Source organism: Buteo buteo, chromosome Z (genome assembly GCF_964188355.1).
Source record: "Buteo buteo chromosome Z, bButBut1.hap1.1, whole genome shotgun sequence".
NCBI classification, from domain to species: domain Eukaryota; kingdom Metazoa; phylum Chordata; class Aves; order Accipitriformes; family Accipitridae; genus Buteo; species Buteo buteo.
The window spans coordinates 3,502,937-3,520,748 of NC_134204.1; the positions used below are offsets into that span (position 1 = coordinate 3,502,937).

General features: G+C 53.2%; 1 protein-coding gene across 4 annotated transcripts in view; it reads left to right on the forward strand.

Annotated features, from left to right (window-relative positions):
• Positions 1 to 3,788: 3,788 nt before the first annotated feature.
• Positions 3,789 to 17,812, forward strand: part of SMAD7 (SMAD family member 7) — a 29,611-nt gene continuing 15,587 nt past the window's right edge. Inside the window, exons 1-4 of one of the 4 annotated variants that reach the window (XM_075019821.1) lie at positions 3,789 to 4,725; positions 4,927 to 6,502; positions 7,035 to 7,088; positions 12,165 to 12,239. In XM_075019821.1, coding sequence (XP_074875922.1) covers positions 5,977 to 6,502; positions 7,035 to 7,088; positions 12,165 to 12,239 — 655 coding nt within the window. In that variant the 5' untranslated portion in view covers positions 3,789 to 4,725; positions 4,927 to 5,976. The remainder of the gene's footprint in view (positions 4,726 to 4,926; positions 6,503 to 7,034; positions 7,089 to 12,164; positions 12,240 to 17,812) is intronic. The other 3 variants (XM_075019823.1, XM_075019824.1, XM_075019825.1) reach the window with 3 other exon arrangements.

Here is a 17,812-nt window from a genome sequence, read left to right on the forward strand (position 1 = left end):
TGCCACGAAGGGCAGGCACGGCTCCTCCTGCCCACCTCGGCTACCCCAGGTTCTTTTTTGCGGTGGCATCTGCCCTCCGACACCGTCCCCCGTTCGTTCGTCCCTTCCCTTTGCAGCGCGCTGGGTCCGGCCTGATCCCTGCGCCGTGTATATTCCTCTTGGATGGACGTCGTTATACCAGCGCCTTCTGTTCAAACCAGCAAACTGGGGAGAGATTGTACTGATTTAGTGTATATTTTTATATATAACATTTCCTTTATGTTGGCATGAGGGAGTCCAGGTAAGGAGTCTGCCTTGCGTTTAACCCCTCTCTAGCCAGAAAACCTAAGCAATACAACATTTGTGTGGTCGAACCATAAAGCGAACAAAATTTCAGCTAGCAAAGCACAGGCGTAAAGTCAGGCACGTGTGAGTGCGTTGATGGATCCAGGTATTCCCGTGACTGATGAGTCCTCCCGAGCCAGTGCCGACGGACCACTCGATTTGGCTGGAGAAAGGAGTTGTTTTCCCCATGCCTGATAAGCACAGGCAAGGGTCCGCCTCACTACGCCTTTTTCTTTTGGCTCATTTATTCTACTCGCTTTGCAGTGAATCTCTTTCCAACAGATGCAGCCTTGGAGTGGCTGAGAGCGCCCAAGAGCACCAGCACCGAAATGATGACTTTTTTTTCACTTGCAGTGAATCTCTTTCCAACAGATGCAGCCTTGGAGTGGCTGAGAGCACCAGCACCAAAATGATGATTTTTTTCGCTTGCCGTGATGGGTGAGAAGAGCGAGAGCGTGTGAGGTCCGCGTGTCCCCGTGACCTGCCGCTCAGCACGTAGCAAGGTTGCCCGGCGAAGAGTTTTCTTTGCAGACCTGAGGTCTCACAGCTTGAATTCGCTGTGTCGGTGGGAGCTGCTGGAGCCGAAGGAGACCTCGGGTACAGCCAAAATGGCATCGTAACCCAGACTTTGAACATTGCTTGAGAGCTCCGCTCTGAAAATAATGCGTAAAAATAGAAGCAGGGCCACAAGCTTAGCTATTCCTAATGTGCACAAAAGGATGGGAGAGTGCCAGGAGCCTGCCTGCGCTGCCTCTGCCCTGCCTTCAGCCCGGGTTGTTCTCTCCTACCTCCCCTGAATGGCTTTTCAGCGCTGTTAAAAAAGAGAGACATACCCCCAAAAGAGCAAAGTGTGTTTGTTATTGACCCTCGCCTCGAAAGTGTATGAAGAGGGATCAGCTCTGTTTGTTTGTACCCGGTAATGATGTCAGGAAAAGGGTTGTTTTTTTTTTTTCTCTTTTTTTTTCCCCCCCAAGTCTGGTTTTATCCCCTTTGTTGGAAGTGCCTTTGGTGAGTCTCACACCCTGGTGCTGTTAGCAAAACAATTAGGTTAACAGTGCCTTGGCTCCAACTGTCTGTCAAAGGCTGAATTGCAATGCAAATGAACTCGGCTTTAGCTCTTCAAAGACAGCTGGGTTCAGGAAAGGTCCCCAGAAACCTCCATGAGAATTGAGGGCTAGGGATGGGGAGCGTGGGCTCGGTGGGATTTTACACGCAGGACCTAATGCGTTTCGCGCGAGGGATGCGATACCTTACACAAATACATTATAACAAATGCGATATAGCATACAAATCCTTTCAGTACCTAGAGGGGGCTTTGCAGAAAGATGGGGACAGAGTTTTTAGTAGGGCCTGTAGCGAGAGGACGAGGGGAAATAGTTTTAAACTAAAAGAGGGGAGATCTAGACTAGATAGGAGGAAGAAATGTTTTACGATGAGGGTGGTGAGGCACTGGAAGAGGTTTCCCAGAGAGGTGGTGGATGCCCCATCCCTGGGAACATTCCAGGTCAGGTTGGACGGGGCTCTGAGCAACCTGATCTGGTGGAATATGTCCCTGCTCGTGGCAGGGGGGCTGGACTGGTTGACCTTCAAACGTCCCTTCTGACCCAAATCATTCTGTGATTCAAACAGATTTTATTCCTTCTCTTGGGTTAGCAGCAACCCCGGTACATTTTGGGAGAGGTTTCTGGTCCAGGCTGACGTTTACCTGCCCGTGAGCAATGCCATCCGCAGCAGCACCGGCTGCGGGGTATCCCCCCACTTTCAGAGCATCTCCCCAAGCCAGGTACCACGCTCTTCTCTTATCGGCTTCATTACGCTTATTTCTGTATTTTCCATATGGGCACATACATATGGTCTGTTTAAACAAGTTTGCAAGGTTAATTAGAAAAGAGTTCTTTACCAGTCATTTAATATTTAGCACTTTTGGAGTAATTTTCACCTGCAGAGATCACGACGACAGCTGTACGGATGGGCAACCAGAGCTGCCAAAGCCCAGCTCACGGGGAAAGGGATGTGCCCAAGATCCCCTAGAGTACCTATGGCAGGGCCCAAAAGATATATATTATTAACTCCCGGACCCCGTTCCTATCCTCCATCCCTTCACAGCATACGCCACGCTACGCTTTTTGTCACTCTGTTCGTGACAATAAGGTAATCGCGGTCATCAAGTCATCGGCGAGGCAGGAGGAACCGCAAAGGGAAAATAAAAAACCCTAAAGCCATCAATCTCATTTATAACAGCCTGGAAAGTTTTTAAAATTTAAAAAGTATAATGCATGTATTAATGGGCATGTCCAGCGTGTCTTTCACCAGCAGATACGGGAATGAGAAGGAACTCTTTTTTTTTTCCCCCCTATCAATTTACCATATGCATCACAGTGGAAAAGGGATTGAGGTTCTCTAAGGAAACGGGGAAATCGGCCTCGGTGTACGCGAGGTCACTCCGGAGGCTGGTGAACAAGACGTTAAACTAAAAAATGTTATCAAATTGCCATTCTTCAGGATGCAGAAGTGACCATTGAAAAACCGACGGGATTTTTCCGGCGAGCGCGGCAGACCCAGACGCTGATGCCGGTCCGGCTTTGGCACCTTCCTCGGTCACCCCAAGGCCAGATGGCTGCAGCCCCCCCCGACCTCGGAATCGGCCTCGGCTGCAGCACCAGCAGCTGCAGAATTCGATGGGTCGTTTAATGGGCAGCTTATACTCGGGCCGTTAATTATTTGGAGGCGAAGAAGCGAGGAGGAGTCCATCCCCTTCCTCGGACTCCGGCGCGATAACGCACCAGCCTGAATTTTATTTTTTTTTAGATGCGGGTAAATAAGGTTCTTACTCTCCTCAATTTTTTTCATACTATTTATCACAAAGCACATTCCGGGCCTGGGCAGGTGTAGTCTCATCAACATTTAATAAGGCTGCCCCAAAATCTAGCCCTTTCTCCCTAATTTAGATCCAGATTCAGCCAAATCCGTGAGCCTCCCCGGCCCAGTCGTGAATATTTGCAAGATGGGGCTCTAAAATTATCCCTGCACTCCTGCCTGCACCAAAGGAGAGAGAACCCCGGGAATACCTGTGTTTTACGGCTGGTCCCTTGTTTAGTCGGGTGCAATTGTTTTAGAATTGGATTTGCTTATAGCAGCCATGATTTAAGAGCCTTGGCTCCTACTTCCACCGCGATAACTGCCTTACCGAGTGACCTTAAGCAACTTCTCCGCCCGCGTTTATGAGATGAAAAAGGAGCTACTCCTCCGTGGGAGCGCGCGTGGGATGGGGACCCTCCGGGATTTCTCCCGTCCCGCAAAGCCCGGCGCTGGGAATTCTTAGCCTCGTGTGCTGGACGAGCCGCGCAGCCTCTTGGTGGCTCAGTTTCCCCATCCTCTGCAGGTTCCCGCGGGCAGAATTGGGCTGGGGGATCGGTGGAAGTACCCCCGGGGACGCCAAAAATGATGATGGCTGGGAGTACCGGTAACCGGACCGGTCCTAGCGCTACGCGCTCATCGTTTCTGCTTCTCCTTTCGTGAGAATCGGGAGTAGACTTACGCTGGACGGAATACTTTCCCTTCTTTTGGCGACAGGTGCCGTAAAAGCGCGAAGTATTATTAGCGCGATCGCTTTTTGCGCCGTGCCCTCTTTCGATGCCCAGAATTGTATATACGTGGGTTTGGTTTTTTTTTTTAATTTTTTATGGCCGGATCGGCTTTAATACTTCAATATTTACAACGTCTCCAAGTTTTGGGGGCTCAACCCCCCCCCACCCCTTCCCCTTTCCCGGGGGTGCAAGCGCGGAGGAAGCACCCACAACCTTTCAGCAACCCGAGCTGCCGCTTGGGTTTGAGATAAATATAAAATATATATATATATAATTTTTTTTTTTTTTTTTTTTTTTTTTTCCCGGAGCGACACGGTGTCTAGACGCCCACGTGACGGGGCCGGGGCCGGGGCCGTGCCGCTGCGCACTGCGAGCCGCCGCCGGGGCGGGCGGGGGCGGCGGAGGGAACCGGCCCCGGGGCGGGGGGGGGGCGCGGCCGAAGCGCGGAGGTACCGCGGGTGCTGTGGGCTCCGCTGCCGGGGCTTCCCCCCCGCCCCCTCCCCTTAAAGGGGGGGAAGAAGAAGGAGGGGGTGGTGCGGGGAGGAGGGAGTTGTGATTGAAGAGAGCGGAGGGAAGGAAGGAGGGGAGGAGAGGAGAGGAGGGGAAAGGAAAAAAAAAAAAAAAAAAAAAAAACCAACCCAAAAAACAACCAACCCAAGAAAGGAGGAGGAGGAGGAGGAGGAGGAGAGGCAGGAAGGAGGAGAGAGAAGGGAAAAAAAAAAAAAAAAACAGAAAAAAAAAAAAAAAAAGAACCACCGAGCCAGACGCGCCGGCAGCACGGAGAGGGTCGCCGGCGGGCTGCCCCCGCACCCACGTAAGTCCCGCCGGGGACCGCGGAGGGAGGGAGAGGCGGCTGACAGCGGCCCCGGCGCGGAGGGGCGCGGAGCCGGGGGCGGGCAGGCCGGCTCTGCCCCCCCCCCCCCCTTCTCCGCCGGCGGTAGGCTGCTGGGGAAGGAGGGGACACAGCCCCACTTTTTCTTTTTTTTTTTTTTTTTTATTTCTTTTCTTTTCGTAGCAGCCGGATCAAGACTCCGTGTGTGTGTGCGTGGATTAAAACCTTTGGGAAGAAGGAGGAAAAAAAAAAAACCCCAAAATCCAAACCAAAAACCAAACAAACCCCAAACCCCGCATCAGGACGACCTGGGCTTTAAAAAGGGATACAACACTCTGGATGCGCTTGTTCTTCTCTTTTGTGACAGATGCTTAAACCGATTCCGACGTCCAAATCTTAGGGTTGGTGTTTTGGGCTTGCTTTTTTTTTTTTTTTCAATTTTTGACGATTTTTTTTTTTTTTTTAAATAGGCATCGCTTTGGCTTGCTTCTTTTTTATTTTTATCTTTCGATTCTGCCCTGCGCCGCATCAATCCCGGCTCTCTCTCTTCCCCCCCCCCCCACCCCTCCACCCCGACCCCCCCACCCCTCCGCCAACCTCCGCCTCTCCCCCCCTCCCCGAACACCCCCCCCTTTCCCCAGCACTGGCGGGTTGATGGGAGCTGCGGCCCCCGGGAGGCCGAGGATCCCCCGCGGCTCCAGCCGCGCTCCGCAGCCGCGCAGGGCGGCGCGGCGCCGGCAACCTCAACCCGCCTCCCCCAGCGCGATGCGCCCCACACTGTAGACGGGGCTTTTTTTTTAATTCTTCTTCTTTTTTTCTTTTCGGTTTTTCGGCCAAAGCCGGAGCGCGCAGCGGCCCCCCCCTCCCCTCCCCTCCCCCTCCTTTTTTTTTTTTTTTCCTCTCCCTCCCCTTTTAAATTCTCTTAAATTTTTCAATTCTTTTCCCGCCCCGATTTGTCTTTCCTTTTGGGTGGGTTTTTTTCTTTTTTTTTTTTTTTTTTGGGGGGGGGGGTCTTGGCAGCGGGCAGAGGCGCGGGCCGACGCAGCCCCCCCCCCGCGGGAAAGGCGGCGGGACCCGCGGCCCCCAGCGCGGAGACTGGCGCATGCCACAGCCCGCCTCGGCCCCGCCGCCTGCCGCTGCCCGCCGCCGCCGCCGCGTCTCGGCTCCCGGCCCCTTCATGCGCGGCGGACGACATGCCCGTTTTGTAGCCGGGGGCCCCTCCTCTCGTCCCGCATGTTCAGGACCAAACGCTCGGTGCTCGTTCGGCGGCTTTGGAGGAGCCGTGCGCCCGGCGGTGAGGAGGAGGAGGAGGAGGCGGCGGCGGGGGAACCCGGCCCGGCGGCGGCGGTGGTGGTGGCCGAGGCCCGGGCGCATGTCTGCGGCGGCGGGGGGCGAGGGTGCTGCCCGGGCAAGGCGGGCCGAGGCGGGCGGGCGTCCGCGGGCGCGGAGGCGGAATTGAAGGCGCTGACCCACGCCGTGTTGAAGCGGCTGAAGGAACGGCAGCTGGAAGGCTTGCTGCACGCCGTGGAATCCCGCGGCGGGGCGCGGACCCCTTGCTTGCTGCTCCCCGCCAAGGCCGACTCCCGGTTGGGGCAGCACTGGTACCCCTTGCCGGTGCTGCTCTGTAAGGTGTTCCGCTGGCCCGACCTCCGCCACTGCTCCGAAGTGAAGCGGTTATGTTGCTGTGAATCCTACGGCAAGGCTCACCCCGAGCTCGTCTGCTGCAACCCGCACCACCTCAGCCGGCTCTGCGAGCTAGGTAGGATGGAGGAGGAGGTGGGTTGGGGGGGGGGGGGATGCACTTAACTTTAATTTTTCCCAATGAAAAAAACAAAAAAAAACCCACCCCAACCCCCCCCCCCCCCCAAACTTCCCGTCGCCGTGCTTCGCGTGTCTCTATTTTTTTAATTCTTTATTGAGGGGAGGGGGTGGGAGCCCCGGCTCCGTCCCCGCTCGGTGCCGGGGGATTAGGGGCCGCCTGGCGCGGGGTTGGCCGGCCCCGGCGCTGCCGCGGCTCCGGCGAGAGCCAAGGAGGCCCCGATCAGACAGCCCGAGCGGCAGATAGCAGGGAGACTGGCGCCAGACGGCCCCTTTTGTTTATCTGACAGCTAAATATCAAGGCAATCACCGCCTCGCTGCCCTGCCTCCAACCCCCAGAGCTAAGACAAACAGTTTTGCTAAAAGAATGCCACTGTTATCATAAGTTCCTATCTTTTTTCTTTCTTTTTTTTTTTTTTTTTTTCCTTTCTCATGGCTCTGCCTTTATTTTCTCTGTACTTTTCTAATTCCAGAGTCTCCCCCTCCACCCTACTCCAGATATCCAATGGATTTTCTCAAACCAACTGGTAAGTGGACTTTTTCAATGCAGACTGCAGATAAAAAAAAAAAAAAAAAAAAAGGGAAAACGGCCCCTTTTCTCAGGGGAAACGTCTCCCGCTTTTGTCACGCCGCGACGCGTTTCGCTTTGGGGCTGCTTGCGTGCTTCTGCGCCTCCTGATACCCCTGGAAGAATGAACATGTCATTTATCTGAGACACCCTCTGCACAAAGTAGGATTTTAAAAACTCTGGCAGGAAACTTTAGGAGGGATTGCAATGCAGCGCAGGCCTTCCCTGCCCCGAGTCACTTGGAAAGCCGGGAAAAACCCTGGGCTCCACTTGTAAATGGCAGTGCTCCGGCACCCCTGCGCTGAATTTGTAGGGATTTGGGTTGGGATCCAGCGCAGCTCGCGTTAGCATCTCCCTGATGGCTGGGAATCCCAGTGAGCCTTGGCAAATGGAGTTGGTAGAAATCTGTCTGTGTTTTAAAGGAGCCTCATCCCACCTCATCAGGTTGAAAAAATTAGGAAAAGGGGGTTGAAAAGTTGGGTTTTTTGGTCTGGGTTTTTTTTTTTTTTTTTTTTTTTTTTTTTTTTTTTTTCATGCCTGTTGCTTGTAATTGAATGTCAGGGTGCCAGGGGAGAAGCCCATTTGAGGCTGGCACCAGCTCTTTTGCGGTTGTCTGCATAAACTCTTGGTTGGCAGCGAGCTCGCCGGGTGTGAGATAAATCGGCCTGGAAGAAGGAGGAGAGGTGGGGAGAATGGGAAAACGGGGGGGGGGTGCTGGGGGATGAGCAGCTCCTGGCTCCCCAAGGATTAGTGGGTCTGGAGCGTTGGCTGGAGCGCGGTGGTCTCTGTGGTCGAGTCCCTCGGTCCCAGCAGGCAGGAGGGACGCGGTGGTGCAGAGAAATGTCTTTCTGAAGACCAATACCATTTTTATTTTTTTTTTTTTTATTGGCCAAAAAAGCCGTTTCTGTAAAATTACCGCTCCTCAGTTTCTCAGGACTAGAAGAAACCCCGAACTTGAGGTTGCTTTGGACACATGGGGTACCGTTGCGGGGTCCCATCCTGCCCACTACTCCCTCGGAGGCTGGACTGTTGTTTTTCCCCTCTGCAAACTCTTCAGAAAGGCTTAACAAGTCTTTTTGTGCCTTGTGGAAATAAGCAAAGCTGTTTAACAAACAGTCGGGTTGCGAAGACTGAAATATTTTGCCTCTGCGTGAAAAAACAGGAGATAAAGGCTCGTGAATGAAAGAGGGTTATCGGGAAGAGGTTCAACATCCCGAGCACGTGCTGGGATGCGGAATGGTTGTTGCCTAAAAGACTCCGAGGGTCCGCCGGGTCGCAAGGTTTCGTGGGTTTGGGGGAGATTGGCATCGTCTTCGCCTGCATCCCTGCCGGGGAATGCTTCCCGAAAAGTTTACATTTCTGCCTTTGAAAGCCTTTCTTTCCACCCAGCGATGATCCCGGTGTGGGATGCGAAGGTGTTCGGAGCTGCAGGAGAGAAGGGTTAAAGCTTGCCTTGGGTTTCCTGTAAAGATGTTAGGATAAATCTATTAGCAGGGTTTAAACATCCAATCTGCCTCTGCCAGGACCTCATTTTCAGTTAGCCGAGTGATATATTTATTCATTAGCAAGTGTTGACATAAGGTAGCAAAATGTGTGTAAACAGAAAAGCCGCAGAACATGAATGTGCCATTTCGAAAGGAAAAGTTATTCCTATCGGCCAATAGGAAGTGATTAACGCTGCCCATCGGAAACGCAGAAACAACTGGGTTACTCACCAAAAAGTCCTCCTTTTTTTTCCTTTTTAAAAGAAAAATCCACTTGGCAGCTGAACTCTGACTAACGGGGCCGCGACAGGCACAGAGCGGAGCCTGGGAGTCTGTTGTTGCAGGTGGGTTTTGCAAGCTCAGGGTTTCTCGGCGTTTCCTCTGCGGAGGGACCGAGGGTTTCCCGTCCCAGCACCGGTGCCATCTCCTGCGGCACTTTCCCAGCTGGATGTTGAGGATTGCTCGCCACGGGCTGGCTAGAGGGAAGAGGGACGGTAGATGACGATGGGAAAGGTGTGAAGCCTTTTACCTGGCTGATGCCCGTGAGCCGTCTTCTCCCCTGCGACCTCGGGTGGGAACGGTCCCACCATTTAGGCTTGGGCAGCTGCGTCTGCCCGTGGAGCTGGGAATGTGCATCCAGTGGGAAACTTGTGCTTTTTCCATCAAGCGTGATGGTGGTCATAAAAATATTTAAGCATTTAGCGCTAGGTCTTGTAAGTGCTTGGTATGGGCAGACGGACAGGAATGCCTGGGCCAGCGTGGGCTCTGGCAGCGGTCGCCGGTGCCCATGGTCACGGAATCACGGAATGGTTTGGGTGGGAAGGAACCTCTAAAGGTCACCTCGTCCAACCCCCCTGCCATGAGCAGGGACATCTTCCACCAGATCAGGTTGCTCAGAGCCCCGTCCAACCTGACCTGGAATGTTCCCAGGGATGGGGCATCTCCCACCTCTCTGGGCAACCTCTCCCAGTGTCTCACCACCCTCATCGTAAAACATTTCTCCCTTCTATCTCATCTGAATCTCCCCTCTTTTAGGTTAAAACCATTGTGATGGAGATGACGTTTGTTTTTGGAGGTGATGGAGGTTGGGAGAGGCTGGCTGGAGGAAAGCAGGGATGGGCAAGGAGCTGTGGGCAGTGAGACGGTCACATTGGTCTGTGTGCTGCTAGGATAGAGCCGTAGCCGTAGAATGGAGGGATCTGCCCTGGACAGCCGGTTTGTCTGCGGTAAGGCTGTAGGACCAGGCTGGCTTGCTCTTTCATCAAGGAGAGGACTTCTCTTCTCACAAGGGCCGGTTGCAGGGAGGGATGGCGGTGGCTTGCGCGGGGCCAGGCTGGCTCTGCAGTGCTGGAGGCTTGTGGGCACTCAGCATCCCCAGTATCCCTGCAGGAGCTGCCGCCTGGGGCTCTGCTGGAAGCGAGATGGATGGTGGTGCCCCCAAATAATTCGAGCGCATCTTTTGACCCATCGTGAAGTGCGACAAGGGGCTGCAAGTCGCTGTGTCCATCGTGCTCCTGGGTGGTTGGTCATGGTGGTGCTGGATGACGCACTGAGATGTCGCTGCAGAGCCCAGTGCCCTCCTGTAGCATCGATTTTCCGGGGAGTTGGAGGTTTGGCAGCCTCCAGGAACTATTCGGCCCCTTGCAAGGTTGGGCTGGTGACCACCAGGAATAATTGTATGTGTCTGTGATGGTTTTATATTGCGGGAAGGCAGTTTTGGGAGGAGATTCCCAGGCAGTTGGCTTGATCCTACCTCTGATCCTGCGACCTCTCTTGTGCTGAAAATAAAACAAGCCCAAGGACCCGCTACTAGCAAGAGCCCTCGGCAGATCTATGGGTGACGGGAAGAGTGTGAGGATGAAACCAGCCACGTGTAGGGCAGAGAGCCCAGGAGGGTCCTGCTTTTGGGCTTATCCCGCACCTGGCCATCATGCTTGGTCTAGAGTGAAGGTGCATCAGCTCTGTGTCCTCTAAAGAGTCTTCAGAGGGTAATTAATTGATGAAGGGCACCGGCTGTTGGATGATGGGACACGGGGAGGGAGCCGACGGCTGTAAAGAAGTCATGAAAGCGCCTCACCCCATCGCTAGGGTTACGCATTTTAAGTCGGGGTAGGATTCTCTCCTGCCATCCTGTCCGATGTGCTAACGGAGGACCTGGTCGCGTACGATCCCTAGAGCAAGACAACGTGGAAAAGGCAAATGATGTCCTTTATCCCGGAGGGACTCTCCTCAGGGAGCTGTAACTGGGGGCAGACGGAGCCCAGCGCAGGGCAGGATGGTCCAGCCTGCCTTCAGAAAGCACCTGTAGCAGCCCAAGCAGTTGAAGGCAGCTCAGGGAAAGGGCGTGGGGAATCTGCTGTCTGGGTTAGAAAGGGTTAAAAAAGAAAAAACCATGCTTCTTTGAAGCATAGAAAGCACTACAAGGCATTTAGAGAGTGTATCGTATACAGTATTTCACAAGTAAGTCCATTTCCTGTCTCCCCTATTGTTTTCGGTTTGATTAAGTATATCCTGTTAAACTGTATATTCCTGTTAGGGCTTCTACTTTGCTCTGATAAAATGAGGTTATGCGGACAGGAATTTCTTTTTCGCTGGGATTTTCAGGGATGAAATCTGGAAAAATGACTTTTATTGGTAAGGAGAAAATTATCCCGGCTCTCCTGGTGGTGGCCCTTGCTTTGAGATACAGTCGTAAGCAAAATGATGTCATCAGGGATCCCAAATTTGATGAAACCCAAAGTCCCCCAGAACCTGCCGAGGACCAGAAGGTTCCGTGAACTTCACGGAACTTCTCGGGCTTGTCCTTGAGCTTATCTCCCCCGTGGTAGTGACTGAAAAGCTGGAGTTTGCCCGTAGGACCAGGGGGGATCGGTGTTGGCTCGTGGCTGTTGTTGCCTGGAGGAGCGGGCTTGGGATGGAAAGGTCCAAACCTTGAGCTCAAACACCTCCATGGCACGAGGAGAAACCTCTGATGGGGTGGCCGATCTTCCCCTGCCCTTGCCCTTTGGGGGTGCATGGAGGGGTAGATCCAGTTGCCCACTGGAGGTGACAGCGGGCTGTAAGATCTGCCAGCAGCTGGCGGTGACAAAAATTGAGCGGGGGAACGCAAACGTAGACCGTTTGCTGCAAAAGGGCGGCGATGAGACATTTCCCTTTCGGTTCCCATTTCGGTGAGTTACAGGTGTTGACTAAATCGGGTGCATAAAGCCACGATTTAAGCATTTTTGGGAGCTTGCTTACATCAGAACGACGACAACCTTGATCTCGTTACCCGGTGACTTGGCCGGAGAGGTGGCAGCCAGTCTGTAATTTTTGCCGGTCTATAATCAGCGTTGGCTGGTGATGAAGCGCAGCGCGCAGCCTTGATTGAGGCGACGAGTTAGGGTGGATGCTTCTTGATGAACTACCGTCTCTGCGCGGACAATTAGTAATCGCTTCCTGCTAAACCCTTTGGAATGTGTGTTCTGCTCGCGGCGATGCTGGGAGCCTGCGAAGAACCGCCTATATACTGATTTTTTTTATTTTTTTTTTTTTCTTTTCCTCTGCTCCAGCAGATTGTCCAGACTCTGTGCCTTCCTCCACTGAAACAGGGGGAACTAATTGTCTAGCCCCTGGGGGGCTTTCAGGTAAGACATCTCTTGTTGCCCTTGATTTTGGCCGCGGGTTGCGTTGAACGAGGGTCCTGACGGAAGGCGAAGTGATGCCGGGGAGTTTTGGGGATGCGCGTCGTTGAGAAAGGCATGCTCGAAGGGGGAGTTAGGTTTCGTTTCAGTAGCAGCCGCGTGCCTCTCGTGCAGAGGATGTGTTGAAATCCCAGGCGAGGTTCTCCATCCCCGAAAGCCCATATTTCCTTTGAATTCCGGCCTTAACGCTCCATTAATTTTCGGAGCGAGGCAGGAAGAGGCGTGTTGGGGAAGGCTAAGCGATGTCGGCCACCCGTTCGTTCGGATGCATGGATTATCAGAGCAGGTGCGGTCGTGCCGTGCAGAAGGATTTGGCGTCAAGCTCTCCTTGACTTGGTGGTGGTGGTGGCACCTCTTGTCTCTGGGACGAGAGCCGACCTTGGGCTTTGCTCCTGGTAGGGTAACCGGCATCCCACGTCTCACGTGTGAGGCCCGGGGAGGAAAGGTGACCCTGTTTTTTGCAGAGGGAGTTGGACTCGATGATCCCGATGGGTCCCTTCCAACTTGAGACGCTGTGATTTTCCCTCGTTTTCCCGTTCGCCATCTTCTTCGGCCTCCAGGTGCCGTTACGGGATGGGCGTTCGGAGTGTGGTTCCCCCGCCCTTCTTGGGCTTTTCACAGAATGCTTTGGCTCGGAAGGGACCTTGAATGGTCATCTCGTCCAACTCCCAACACCTCTTCCAAGGTGTGATGTCTCCAACACCTCATCTCCCACCCCGTCCCGGCCGACGCTGTGGCTGGGCTCCGTCTCAACCAGGATTAAAGCGTCTGAAACCATGTACCTGCGTGTACTCGCTGACGTTTGAAGGTGCTTCCCTTTGTGGGGATGTCTCCCTGATTTATGATTTATTCATCGCCCTGAAACTGGAATTTCAGAAATAGGTCGGTGGCAGCCGCACGCGCGTGTGCATCTGCCCCTGCCTCTCTCCAGGAATTGCGTTTGGTGTGGATGTCTTTAAGTGAGCCTTGTTTGTTTTTCTTTGGGTGTAATATATACCCTGTCTGTTATTTGAGAGGGGAGCATATTGTTTGTTCAAAGGCCCTAATGAGAATTAATCAAACGGAGGGGGAGAGGGAACAGAGAAACTTGTCGCTGTTGTGTTTTTTTTTTTTTTTTTTTTAATGCAGAAGTCTTTGGGCTTTTTCTTTTTTTTTTTGCTATTGGAGCCTATAGCTTTAGGGAAGAAAAAAAAAGAGGCTGTAAGAAGAAAAAAGACAAGAAGCAAAACAACACAATAAGGATGTTGTTAGATCCTTTTTTTTTTTTTTTTTTTTTTTTTTCCTTTTTCCTCCTGAAATACACCCGTTGCGGAGGGGAGGAGAGAGTTCAGTTCCACAGGATACCACATGAAATAAGCAGAGGAAGTACTCGCTTTTAAAAGGGGGCTTTCTGTAAGGTTCAGCCTATTGATAACATCTCGTCTGGCTGCTCTGCTCCCGAAGGGAAGGCGGGAGGTGGGGGCTTGGGCTGCAGGAAATAACACGGCTCGTTCCCGGTGCCTCCCGAAGGGCCGCGGGAAGGGGAGCCCCAGCTCCTCGGTAGACCCTCCTCCCCAAAAGAAAGCACGTTCCCCCCTGAAAACGCTCTTTTTTTTTTTTTTTACTTATTATATTTTTATTATTTCATTGGATTGGGGTTGGGTTTTTTTTCCTAGTCTTCCTTATCAAAGGTTCCCCCCCTCAAAGCCTGGAAACAGAACCTTTTACGATCATTAACCGCTCTTTTTTCCTCCCCAAATGTAATTGTAGCCATTTAGTTTAATGAGGAGCTGATAGGAGAGTTGACTCATGAAGGGATACGGTTAGCTACCCAAGCCCTGAAACAAAGCCGAATGCCTCCACATGAAAGAGCATTTGTTTTGAATTTGCTCTGATTTACTGGCATCTCCCTTCCGCGCGCAGAAGTGCAGCGCTGAAAATTCCCAACTGGAGAGACCCAGTGGAGAAAGGAAAATAAACGCACTTTGCAGCAATCCTCCAAAGCTCACTTTCTTCTTTTTTCTACCCCCTCTGCATATTTTAGTTAGCAGAAGGGTGTATTTGAAGAGGGCTTTAATGAGTTATTGGCAGGGTACATGGGGGGCGCTTCGGCTTGGTCTTATCGGTAAGTTTGGGCAGCTAGGGATCGGTGATGCCAGGTGGAGAATCCAGCATCCCTCATCCCCTCCGGACCAGGGCTGGATTTGCGGTTCCTTGATGAAAGGACGGCTTTAACAAAAGCAAAAAAAAACCCCAATTTTAGTAGATTTGGAGCGGGAGGCTGTGGAAGATACCGTGGGTGGATGGTGGTGGTGGGTTCCTGTAGCATCGTGGGCAGGTTAGGCTTTGGCCACCAGCGATGAGCGGTGGATGCTGGTGTGGTAGCGGTGTTCCAAGTCAGTAGACCGGTTTTAACGTCTCGAAGCTGGAAGGGTAGGATTTAGGGAGGCCGATCTCTCTCTCAGCACCGAGAATTTGGGAATGGGGCCAGCCTGGGGTTCACAGCTCCTCTGGCAGGGAAACCGCATGGTGGGGTCGGGAGGGCGATGGCAAGAGGAGCGTTAAAAAGGGGAACGAAGCGAGCGCCCTTGCAGCTCTCCGTGAGCATTCTTTGATGAGGAGGAGTCTCAGGTCTGGCCACCGCCGGGGTCGCAATCTCCTTCTGGAGGCCGAAGGCAGTTTCATTGATGGATACCAGAGGTGCTGGAGGATGTGGGAGGGGGACCGGCACGGCCAGGGGGGATGTTTTCCCCGTGCGATAACTGATCTGAGCCGCTCTTGCCCTCCCTCCTCTTTCTGTTCTCCTTTCTGGCCCAGGAATGTGATATTGAGTAGTCCTTCACGCCGTGCTGGTGTCTTCTTCTCATCCCACCTCTGCTGTCTCATCCCCAGGCATCCCCTTCTCCAGCTGATGCACCCCTCGCTCCTGCCGAGGCGCTGGCTCTCACTTCCAGATTCTTGCCTTTATTTATTTTCTTATATCTATTTTTATCGGTGGTGGCTCCGTGGGTAGGTCAGTTCTCCTCGCTCACGGTGTCTCCCACCGAGATGGTTGTGCTCAGGTATTACCAGTCCAGATCCTTTCTATCCTTGACGTGGTTAAAGAAGAGAGCAAAAATACCCCAATTGGAGATAAAAATAATTTCTGTAAATAGGAGACAGAGGGTGGTTTTTTTCCTGTATTTTGAGCTGACTCGTTCTCAGCAGGTGTGTTTGGTTATGACTCTTCTTTCAAACAAGCAAACCCATGCTTGGAGAACCTGGAGGTTACCGGCCCGTGGTCCGGTGGCATCCGATCGGTGAGAGCCGAATTCCCGTACGACCCACGGAGGAGCTCTGCTCCGAGGGTAGAAGTGAGCTGATGGTGCTTGATGGTGTTGGTGCTGGGTCTCCATGGGATGCTCTCCACCCGGCCCTGGATGTCTTCCTCTTGACCTGTACGTGGCATGGGACTGGTGGCTCTTGGCTGATGGAAGGTTGTGGTGCCCGTGGTGGGTGTGAAGGTGGTTCTCCTGCAGGACGGACGAATGGTGCTGGACCTGCTGGTAAAGCGAAGCTCTCCAAGGCCATCAGAGAGGGAAAGCAAGATGAGCTGGCTTGTGTTCTTGCTACCTCCACTGCTTTTTTATTTATAGGGGTTATTCGTTAAATACCAAAATCAAGAGTTTACCCAGATTTCAGCCCAATCCTGTTGACTTGCCCCAACTCTGGAACCACCCCAGGGTCTCCTGGAGCCAGTGGATGTTGAGGGATGATGCTTGGTGGGTGCTGGACCATGGCTCTGCAAGGCTTGAGGCTGGGAGACCTGCCAGGCTTTTCTGGGGCAAGCGCAGCCTCAGTTTCTCCCTTCTGACTCCTCTGCACCGAAAAGTTGGGAAAAGACCACCGGAGGTGGGAGAAGCACCAGCATCGCTCCCTGCTCCGCCTCTCCCGGCGGTGGGACCTTGTCTGGTTGAAGGGACCGCTTGGCCGAGTGACATTTCATTCCGAAATTGTGAGCAGGCTGGGAATGTTTCACTATGCCTCTGATCCCCGCTGGTATCTGCTCGCCGGGGAAGAAGCACCTTGTCCAAATCCGGAGCTATTCGCCCCCCGATGCGGCTCCCCATTGCTTCCCCCCCCCCATGTAAACAGGATCCCACACGGTTTCTCCGGCAGAGTCCTGCCTGTGTTTTCCCATTTCCCCCCTCCTTCCACCTCCCTCTCGGACAGAGTTTATAACCTCCTGTGAAATGCCTTTATTTACAAATTGGCATCCTATTATAATCTGAAATTGAGACATCTTCCTGTGGAACTAGGATTGTATATTTGTCCCAGGGATAAACAATTGCTTGGGAATTTTTTTTTTTTTTTTTAAAGTCACTTCTTCTCGGTTTATTTTTGAGCATACGTCCTTTTTATATATATATATATATTTTTTTTTTTTAATTTGCTTTGAGCATCGCAGGGCATCGCACCCTTTCCTTCCCAGCCTCGTTGAATCCGCGACCCCCTACCCCGCTTACCTAAAAAAACCACCGTCCCGTCCTGGAAAGGACAAGGTTATCAGGGGTTAAAGCCAAGATGACAGCACTGGAGCCTCTGGAGCAAAGCAGGCTGCCTGCCAGGCTAGGAGCCTCCCGGCTCGCCTCGCACATCATCTGACCGTGGCCGGCGGGGAGGAGGGAGCCGGCGCTTGGCACCGACCCCGGGGCTCTTGGCTTGGCCGCCCGCTCCGGCTCCTTCGGCCCCGTGGGTTTTTTTGGTTGGGTTTTTTTTTTTTTTTTATTAAGGAGGATTTCGCCCTGCGGGGACCCCCCCCTGGGGACACGGTCGGGATAGCCCCCGTGCTGCTGCGGGGATGCTGGGGGCATCGTCCTCCCGGCTCTTAGCTACTTAAAATCCCCCCGCAAGCAAATAGGACCCATTTAATAATTAATTTCAAGTCTTCCAGAGCCTTCTGATCCTTTCCTAGATACTCTTCGAGGATGGGTTTTAAAAAAAAACCTGATGGCAAAGTGCTCCCCCCATTAAAGGCCGGGTGTTCCAATCCATCCCTGTACAACCATTAAACCCATTTTGCCGGCCGCCGCCGGATTTTCCCACCCAGACGGCGCCTCGAGAGCGGTTGACGATAAAACGCAGAAGACGACCCCCACCGCCAACGAGTCCTTCGTGGCGGGCACCGCGATGGGGACCGCTCGGTTTTTACCCCAGCAACCTGGCGCTTTTCAGGGAGGCGGAGGAAAAAAGGTGGATTTTGGAAGTTGGGCGTCAATCCAAGCCGGGCGCTGCTCGCAGAAGATGAGCGCCGGCAACTTGATCGTTGGGGACATTTAAAACTCGGTGGGACAAAAACACTCGTAGGGGAGCAGCCCCGGGCTGGCAGGGATGCGGGCTGCATCGTTTCCATCCCCGCTGTCTGCCAGCGGGTATCACTTACGCTAGAGGAACCAGTAACATTAACCACATGCGTTTCCCCGCCGCCGGCATGGGGAGCGGGGGGGATATGCCTATTTCTAACCGCGGCGGCCAAGACCGTAAACGTCGACGCTGGG